The sequence below is a fragment of the Vipera ursinii genome (genome assembly GCF_947247035.1).
Source record: "Vipera ursinii genome assembly, chromosome: 5".
In the NCBI taxonomy this organism is placed as follows: domain Eukaryota; kingdom Metazoa; phylum Chordata; class Lepidosauria; order Squamata; family Viperidae; genus Vipera; species Vipera ursinii.
Genome location: NC_139518.1, coordinates 77,270,830 through 77,281,174, shown reverse-complemented (window position 1 = coordinate 77,281,174; position 10,345 = coordinate 77,270,830). Strand labels below are relative to the sequence as shown.

At 38.4% G+C, this 10,345-nt stretch overlaps 1 protein-coding gene across 1 annotated transcript in view; it reads left to right on the top strand.

Annotated features, from left to right (window-relative positions):
• Positions 1 to 273: 273 nt before the first annotated feature.
• Positions 274 to 10,345, top strand: part of PCDH15 (protocadherin related 15) — a gene marked incomplete at its 5' end in the record, with an annotated part of 427,034 nt that continues 416,962 nt past the window's right edge. The window contains one exon of the mRNA XM_083364768.1: positions 274 to 364. Within this exon, the coding sequence (XP_083220894.1) occupies positions 274 to 364 (91 nt within the window). The remainder of the gene's footprint in view (positions 365 to 10,345) is intronic.

The window sequence follows — 10,345 nt, the reverse complement described above, 5'->3', positions numbered from 1 at the left end:
CCTTGTGTTTGACATGTCTGATTTAAGGCTATATTAATGGAATGAGCTTTCTTTAAAAAAAATATGCTATTTTTTCATAATTTTGGTTCTCAAACTGTAAAAACAGGTCATTTTGGAATAATTTCCTGGATGAAAAAGGGTTCTGTTAATTTATGTCTAATAATAATAATAATAATAATAATAATAATAATAATAATAATAATAATAATAATAATATATTAATGATAAATCTTCTCTTTTTCTAGCTTTCTCTTGATTGAAGCGTGACATAAAATGCTACAGCAGCCTGGCTTTTCAAAATGGTTAGCAATATGCATTGCAGTTTCAGTTGCCTTCATAGATTGCTTGGCCCAGAATGATGATGGTAAGTGTTTGCTTATTTTTTTTCCCCCGTTACTACACGGTTTTATATAAAGTCCCATGAAAAAAAGAAATTATTGGAACAAGCATAACAAATACATTGCAAGTTTCTTTTCCATATCCTAAGAGGATCTCAATTTATGTTTGCTTGTCTAAAGTGCTATGCAAATTACTCTATGAGAACATTCTAAATCTCCAATGGCCAAAAAGTTATTACAGAGCCAATAAAGAGCATATCAGCTCTTTACAGCAATGATCCCCAACCTTTCCGGTTTTGCAGACCAGCAGGGTAGGGGAGAGGAAATGGTTCCATGTGAGCATTTGCGTGAGAAGCAGGCACTTGGGTGCATGCACGAAGCTCAATTTGTGCCAGCGGCAGGCACGTCTACGATTCGCACAAGTGGAACTTCACACGTGTGCACAAGTGCCTGCTGCTGGCACGAATTGAGCTGCTCAAACGCACATGCCTGCTGCTTGCGTGGCCCACTTCTGGGGACCCCTGCTTTACAGTGCATACGTCCATAGCCTTTATCTGGAATGTAATAGGGATAATTCGTTATCGTCTGTTTCTTGGTTTTAATATTATTATTCCCACTGTTGACAGAAGTATAAATTAAGATTCCTATGCTGGCATTTGGTGAACCTAATCGGGAGGCATCGATTTTCTGTACAATGGGGATTTAAATCTGAACAATTACAAGCAAATATAATTGTTCTAAAATATCTAAAAAGAGTAGCAGAAATAGTATGAAATATTGTTCAAAGTATATAGACTGTACAAACTACTTAGCTGTGGTCAAAGAAATAAAATCAGATTGTTCCCATAATCACAAGATTAAGCAAGTAAGAATGACCAAGACATTTAGCAATGTCTTAAGCACCTGTATGGCGGGGGTGGGGGGAATACAGAATAATTAATTCCAACATTTCACTGTTTTCCTCCACTGCATAGACATAGTCTCTGTTCAAAGGGGATATTTAGTATCTCCTTTCAGTAAAAGCTGTTGGAAGGACATTGAATCTGACTAAAGATAAAGACCTGAATTTTGGGGTTGTTATTATTCTTATTATTTATTAAACTTATATACCGCCCTTCTCCCGTAGGACTCAGGGCGGTTCACAAGGTTTTTTTTAAAAACAGTACAAAAATTACAAAAATTAAAAACAATTAAAATGATTACATTAACCTTGAATACATCATAGGCAGCTATGATATCTAGGTGGTTGAAGAAGATATGCAGAAGGGTTCAAGACGATGTTTCTGAGTAGAACAGAAGAACCTGCTTGCAGCTCTTAAGACAATGGGCTGTTGATTCTAGAGGATCTAGTGCACATCCATAGCCCATCAAGCCATAAAGTTACATTTAGCATATAGACCATGTTCAAAACGCAATGAGCTGCTTGAAAAAATTGTTCTCAAAAACCTGGATTGAAATTTTCCCAAAGAAAGCAATAACCTCTAGAAACATATCTCCTAACTGTTATTTGGAATATTCCTATTGCTAAAGAATAATGATTTCAAAATGGTAGTCAGCTTCTTCAAGACCACACAGCATGAAACAATACATGTTTTCGTTGCCTAACCTCTATGAAATGTGGCAGAAAGAATTTGACATAGAAGGATCTCTTCCTAGAACTTTTGTATGTAGAGATTGCATTGCACTCTTAATAACTAACAATAGATAGCAGCATCCAGGGCTTTTTTTGTCATAGAACGCTCAGAACGGAGTTCCGGCAGCTTTTTTGGATGGAACCTTGTAAGGGTAGGCAAGGCGGGTTGTATGACGTGTGTGAGTTCCTGCACCTTTTTTTTTTTTTACAAAAAAAGCACTGGCAGCATCCATTCTTGAATCAGCATATCAGAAGATGTGGCCCATTCCTCTGCTGCTGACTAGTTCCCTCCCATCTGTCATAAGATTTCAATGCCCAGGCATTTTCCCTTCCTCCTGGTTCCTTGTGTTATGTTTTGCCAGCCTTTTTGTCTTCTAGAAGTTGTGAGAATCAAGAGACATTTTTACCTATTTGGCTACAAAATGCATCATGCTGGCTTACCAGGTGTAAACATATCCTCTAAAGGTCCATGATGTATTTAGTGTGAGGAGCAAATGTCATAGCCTTCCTAAAACAGTGGTTCTCTGATACTAGGTAAGGAGCAACTACCTGGCTAGCCAATCTGTATTCATAAGAAACTTTGCTTCCTTAGATTACTTCCTTTTGTTCAGATTGATAGCTGTATTTACCAGAGTTTCACCAGGTCATCAATTGATGGATCTAAAAGTCCTGTGCTGAAATGGGGTATTCAGGTGTTCGTGTGTCAATTGCTTGTATAGCACTTCAGGGCTAATGTCCACTCTAATTGTGCATAGGCACTACCATGCTTCACTGTTGATTTTATAGTGACATTAATGGTAGCAAGAGATATTTGATTTTTTTTTCTACAAGTGAAAGTAATTCTCCTTATTGGCAGAATTTTCTCTCAGGGAACAGGAAGAAATATATATATTGGTCCTGCCTTCTACAGAAAGAGTGAACACTTTCTAGCCCATACCCAGTTATATTTCACAATACATCCAACAACATTTTGGTGGGCATTGTATGGTTCTCCCTTTAATACCCATGGAAGAGTGTGGAATATTGAAATTGAAGGAAATATTGATATGGAGAGGCTTTTTCGGTGTCACTGGGGAAGTAGCTTAACTTGAAACGTATAAATTCTTTAAAAAAAAAATCTCTTCACATTCAGGAACTCGCATTCACTGTTCCGGTTGTTCAAAACTGATCAAAAAGGAAATTTGCTGTAAAGAAACTTTATTAGAACCAATTATTTTCCTTTTTTCATCTACTTGTTTGATAAATTTCATTCTGTTTTCTATCAAAAATGGATCTCCGTATGCTGAAATATAATTCTGTTTACTAATTATATATGGTTAAATATTTCTACAGTTTGTAATTTTTTTGGCATGGAAAATATAGAATCCTTGAAATAATTTTGTGTATTTTTTTCCTTTTCTTTTTTAACTTGCACCAGATAGACATTTTTATTTTTTTATTATTTTTTATCCTACCTTTGTTACTTTTATAAATAACTCATGGCAGCAAATGTACCTAATATTCCTCCTTTCTCCTATTTTCCCCCCAACAACCCTATGATGCAGATTGGGCCAAAAGTTACCCAGGCTTTCTTGCCTAAGGCAGACTAGAACTTTTAGTCTCCTGGCTTCTAGCCTAGGACTTTAAACACCAGACCAAACCAGCTCTCTCATACATATGTTAATAAAAACATGCAATTCAAATCATCTTAGAACATTTTCTGGCTTTCTTTTTGTGACTTGCTGTATTTACCATTACAATTTCACGTTATTGACAATTATGTTAATCAAAAAAGGCTCTTGATAGAAGCTTGCAAGCTTTAGGAACAATGGTTGCAGAATGTGATTATTACAGTATAGTACAAAAACCTAAAATTACAACAATGATGCGCCCACTTATTTTTCTTTCAAGAACCATAACAATCATTTTCAACATGAAAAATGCAGTAATTGAATTCTTTCTCAATTTAGAATGGTCGGTGAACCCACAAACCAATAAACTGACTAGCCTAATATATTTTAACGTGGTGTGTTAAAATAACATACTGTAGATGGTATTAAGATCTGTGTTCTGAAACATGCTGTTTAGAACAGTGTTACGAAGAGGAAAAAGGATCCTAAGTAAGCAAAGAGATTTTAAAATTATAAGAAAATAAGGTAAATATGTCCCTGACTTTGGGGTTATTACACGTATCTGAAGAAAGAAGGCTAAGCTGATTAATGAAGAACTTACTAGATTCTTAGCTGCCAAATCTACCATAAATCAACCATAGCAATTTGAACAATTTAACAATCGAAAATGGCACTTAACGATATGGCCTACAGCAGGGGTGGGCAACCTTGGCTCTTTGATGACTCGTAGACTTCAACTCCCAGGAATGGCTCAGGAATGCTGGCTCAGGAATTCTGGGAGTTGAAGTCCATGAGTCATAAAAGAGCCAAGGTTGCCTACCCCTGGCCTACAGTTATGGTTAAAGAAATCACAGCTACAATTCTAATTATAAATTCAGAGAGTTGAACCACAGTTTTGTCAAATCTGCTGTAACTATATACTATAGAATAACAAGATGAACCACTGTTGTACTACCTACTACTGCATTGGCTCCCAGTTGTCCTCCGGGTAAGATTCAAGGTGCTGGTAATGGTTTTCAAAGCCCTACATGGCATGGTTCCGGAGTACCTTAGGAATCACCTGCTGCCAGCGTCAACATCCCTCCGTCCAGTGCGCTCCCACAGAGAGGGCCTCCTAAGGGTGCCGCCATTCGGAGAATGCCATCTGGTGGCTCCCAGAGGGAGGGCGTTCTCTGTGAGCGCGCCTGACCTATGGAACCGTTTACCGGTTGAGCTCCGGATGGCTCCCGACCTTCACTCCTTCCGACGCGACCTAAAAACATATCTGTTTAAGCAATCCGGTCTGGTCTGACGGGTTCTGTTTTAATTATTGTTTTAAGATAACTATTTGTGCATTCTGTTATTTATGTTCACTGTTCACCGCCCTGAGTCCTTAGGGAGAAGGGCGGTATACAAATCAAATAAATAAATAAATAAATAAATAAATAAATATTTCGAACATTGTGAATTTCAGGCTATTGAAATGAAGTGAAATAATATTAGGAACGCGTCAAGATTAAACGCTGTACTTGGAATTTCCAGAATTTCGGAGACTTCAGGAGTTGGCATTCGTGTTTGGAATTCAGAGTTGGGAGGAAACATTTGAACTCTTTTTTTTCTGTTCTTTTTACTAGCCTAAAATGGGAAGAGAGTGAGAGTTGACAGGGGAATTCTGGGACTTGAACTCCACATATCTTAAAGTTGCTAAGGGTTGAGAAACCCTGCCTGCTCTATGCAATGGTTGTCCTAAGTTTTAGTTCACATTACTTCTGTGTCATGAATTTTATTAAGAACAGACTGGATTCTGAATGTGGGACATACTGTGCATCTTGAATTTTTTAAACTGTTCTCCTTTCCTTTACTTGGAACCCAATGAAATTTTGCTGAGCCTGATTAAACTGAAAGGAGCTTTTGTCCATTTGCTTTAAAAAAGGGCTGATATGAGACCAACAAATCTCTCATTCTCTTTAATGAGGTTGTTTGTAAAGTTTATTTGTGGCACCAGAATTAATACATATCCCATCTTACAATGGGAAAAGTACAATCTGGGGAGTTCTTTCTGATTTAATTTAGCAAATTATTCACCGTCTTCCTTTCCCTTGCTACAACAATTCATACTCACGCATTGTAGCTGGGCCAGTTTACTTTTATTTCTTTTTTTTCTCAGACAATTAGTTTGTAAATAACCTTAAACTGTTGCAGTGGGGAGGGATCACTTGTTTTGTGTTGGATTTTGCAAGCCAAATCTTCTGTAATTCTTTCTTTCTCAGAGTTACACAAATTAAAGTGTTGTAGGTGATTAGTTTTAAACAAAGTTCAGCCTAGCTCTCCTTTCCAGTACACAATGATTTTGAAGTAGACAATTTAGGTACAGAGGAAAATAACAAGTTGTCTTCTGCTTTTCATTGACATATAGTTTCTCTCATTATCTTGGACACTTTTACAGAACCTCCACTTTTTAAATTGTGGATAATTTATCACAGAGATCTAAAACAGTTTTCTAAATATATTTGGCTTGAAGTAGGTCTCGTGGATGCAAATGAATAGAATCTTTAATTAGCAGATGATTCTGGCTCTGCTGTGATTTAAGCAGTATTTCTCAACTTCAGAAACTTTATGCACCTCAATTCCCAGAATTCCCAGCTCCCAGCATGCTGTTGGCAATTCTGGGAGCTTAGGTCCACATGTTTAGGAGTTTAGGTTGAGAAACATTGATTTCAAATTCCTTTGTCCTTTGTCCTTCCCTAGTTCTTAGGTCATCCATCAGTTCTTAGGTCATCCATCAAAAGTTCTGAAGCAGGGGTCGTCAACCTTGGCAACTTTAAGACTTTAAAGTTTAAAACTTTCAGCTTTGCTAGCTGAAGAATTGTGGGAGTTGAAGTCCACAAGTCTTAAAATTGCCAAGGTTGAGGACCCCTGTTCTAAAGCATTTTGATCAAGGACAAAATTCTAGTTTTTCCAACATCCCAATATTGGAACAGTCCTAATTCTAGTGTTTCCAACATTCCTTTCCAACCAAGAAAGAATCACTTCTGAGCAGTTTACTCTAATGTTCCTCATCTATAGATAGAAAACTTGCCATTTCTATTCCCAGTACTTCCAACTATTTCCATCATTAAATCTATATTCTAAGAATTGCTAGGGGGTGGCCGTGTTAACTCTCCCAACTACCTAAACTTTGCTGGTTATTGACTCTCTGGAATGCAGCCTCTCCCTCCTGGGAATCCAGACTACATTCACTACACATTAATTTATAACTCACTCGTTCTCCATACAGGTAGTGCTTGATTTACAGCAGTTCATTTAGAGACCATTTGAAGTTACAACACCACTGAGAAGAGTGACTAATGTCCGTTTTTCACATTTACAACTGTTGCAGCATCCCCGTGGTTACATGATCAAAATTCATATGCTTGGCAACTGACTCATATATTTATGACCATTGCAGTGTCCCAGTGTCATGTGATCACCTTTTGTGACCTTCTGAAAAACAAAGTCAATGAGAAAGCCAGATTCATTTAACAACCATGTTACTAACTTAATAACCGCAGTGATTCACCTAAGAACTCTGGCAAGAAAGGTCATAGAATGGGGCAAAATTCACAGAAATTTTGGGCTCAATTGTGGTGGCAAGTTGAGGACCATCTGGAACATGTTATGGACCTTTAATCTTCTTGGAAAAAGTTATTTTTGGGATTCTGGGAGCTGGAGCAAGGCTTGATGAAGTAATTTTTCGTAATTTCAACATCTAAAATAAAATATAGGAAGTAAAACTTCCATCTTTTAATATAATCTGTTGGTCAGAAAAGGTGCTACCAGATTCCTGATCTTTGCTATCATACACAGACACAGCTTACAATGGAGATATAGGCAACAAGCTGACAGCACTCTTTCAGATGAGACTCCAAGGAGCAAAAACACTTGTGGAAACAAAGCTGGTAAGAAGCGCCCACACATAGTAGGCAGAGTGACCCTAATTATAGACTAGATTTGGAAAATTATTCCACAAGAGTTTTGTTGGTAAGAAAATTAAGAGTTTTAGCTTCAGGTTGTATGATTGAAGACCTAAAGAATTCTTCTCTATAGTGGTACAATCTAAAATGTTTCAGTCTGTGGTAACTAGCAGTAGTAACAAAACATCATCTGAAACTTTTTGGATCTCACCTGCCTTTCATCAGAATCTTCACAACAACCAGCCCAATGCACTTCACAGGGTTGTTGTTGGGAAAATAGGAGGAGGAAGGTGTGTTGGATATGTTCTCTCCCTTGAATTATTCATAAAAATAATAATGGCACAGTACGAATAAATGAAATAAAAGCAATCTCTGTATTATTACAGTGTAAGAATAAAGCAAGTGGTTAGATCTACTATCCATCTTACTGTTTGTAAAATATTTTGATGAATGAGGTAAAGCACAAAAGACCAGAGGGAAACACAAGATCATATTAACACAAATATATACATTTATAAATCAGCTAGAGGCATGAAGCCAAGATAAGCTCCATACAAAATAACAGATGACCTGCAGTAGTCAATGCATCACAGTCAGGCATCTGCACATTGCAAGCAACCAATCAAAATAGAAACAACATCATTCCAATTAAACAACATCTCCCAGGAAACACCCAAGTGCCAATACCACACCACCCCCCCCCAGTCCAAATCTTGCAGAAACTACAAGTGCTGCAAGGCAACCCACAGATCTGAATTGCTGAGGAAGGCTTTCTGGGTCATGGGATGAAATGACTGCAACAAATCTGATCAATACCTGGGAAAACCTGACTTATAAATATGAAAATGAATTCAAATAGCATAGCAATTATTTCGTCCTGTTTCCAGCCCTAATCCTTCATAGGCCAGTTTGAAGCATTCAAACAACCATCTGTGTTTCTTCTGAGAACACTGAGAAAAAGGCAGGGCACATTGTGAGTTCTTTTTCCAGCTAACTAGTTGTTGTTGTTGTTGTGAGTTGCGAAGTCGTATCCGACCCATCGCGACCCTATGGACAATGTTCCTCCAGGCTTTCCTGTCCTCTACCATCTTCTGGAGTCCATTTAAGCTCACGCCTATTGCTTCAGTGACTCCATCCAGCCACCTCATTCTCTGTCGTCCCCTTCTTCTATTGCCCTCAATCTTTCCCAGCATTAGGCTCTTCTCCAGTGAGTCCTTCCTCCTCATTAGGTGGCCAAAGTATTTGAGTTTTAGCTTCAGGATCTGGCCTTCTAAAGAGCAGTCAGGGTTGATCTCCTCTAGAACTGACTGGTTTGATCGCCTTGCAGTCCAAGGGACTCGCAGGAGTCTTCTCCAGCACCAGAGTTCAAAGGCCTCAATTCTTTTGCGCTCAGCCTTTCTTATGGTCCAACTTTCACTGCCATACATTGCAACTGGGAAGACCATAGCCTTGACTATACGCACTTTTGTTGACAGGGTGATGTCTCTGCTTTTTAGTGTGCTGTCTAGATTTGCCATGGCTTTCCTCCCGAGGAGCAAGAGTCTTTTAATTTCTTGACTACAGTCCCCATCTGCAGTGATCTTGGAGCCCAGGAAAATAAAATCTGTCACTACCTCCATTTCTTCCCCATCTATTTGCCAGGAATTGAGAGGGCCGGATGCCATGATCTTGGATTTCTTAATGTTTAGTTTCAACCCAACTTTTGCACTCTCCTTCTTCACTCGCAACAAGAGACTCTTCAGTTCCTCTTCACTTTCTGCCATTAGAGTGGTATCATCTGCATATCTTAGGTTGTTGATATTTCTTCCAGCAATCTTAATTCCAACTTTTGATTCATCTAGCCCTGCCTTTCTCATGATGAGCTAACTAGTAGAAGAGCTCAAAAATGGGCAAACAATATCTTATTCCCTGAGTTTGTATATCTGCTGGCTTAAAATAAAAATATCCTTATCCTCACGGTACACAAAAGTGAACAAAAATGAATTGCTTCCCTCCTCTCCCTCCCTCCCTCCCTCCCTCCCCCCCCCTCTCTCTCTCTCTCTTCATGTATGTCACATGCATTCATCTGGCCATTTGCAAATTAATATTGCTATGCTGTAGTTTAGTTTTGAAGAATAAAAGTACTTTTTAATTTGCATAGGCACACACCTAGCTCCTGTCAGCAGCTCTTTAAATTAAAAGTGTATTTTCCAGGAATTTGTTTCCACAAATTCTGAAACTCTGCTTTTCCTTCACATGTGAAACACTGAAATGCAACAACAATTCAAACTTGTTGTTTTGTTGCAGAGAAAGTCAGTTTGCTGAGAAGCTTCCATTTGTTTATCATAAAAAACAGGAAAGACTTTTTTTTCCAATAAGGTTGTTTTCACAATAGATCTCTGCTTTTAAGAACTTTTATAATCTATCCTAATGTTTCACACACAAAAAAAATCTCAAAATAAGGGGAGGATAGGGTAGGGAAAGTACCTCTGTTGAGTGCCTAAATAACTTAAATAAGTGTCTGGTCAACAGTGGACAATGACATTGAGGTGTTTATATTGGAAGAAAGTTGGATGGTTTGGGAACACATGTTAAGCATTTTTGAACTTGTCACACATAGTCTCCAGAAAGGGACAACACTTCTGAAGCAACTTATTCTTAATCATCTAAGACAGGGGTCTCCAACCCCTGATCCGTGGACCGGTACCAGGCCATGGCATGCCAGCAACTGGTCCGCACAAACAAGCAAAGCCCCATCTGTGGGATGCAGGCAGCACACAAAAACATGCACCCTCCAGTCCACAGAAAAATCTCTCTCCACGGAACCGGTCCCTGATGCCCAAAAGGTTGGGG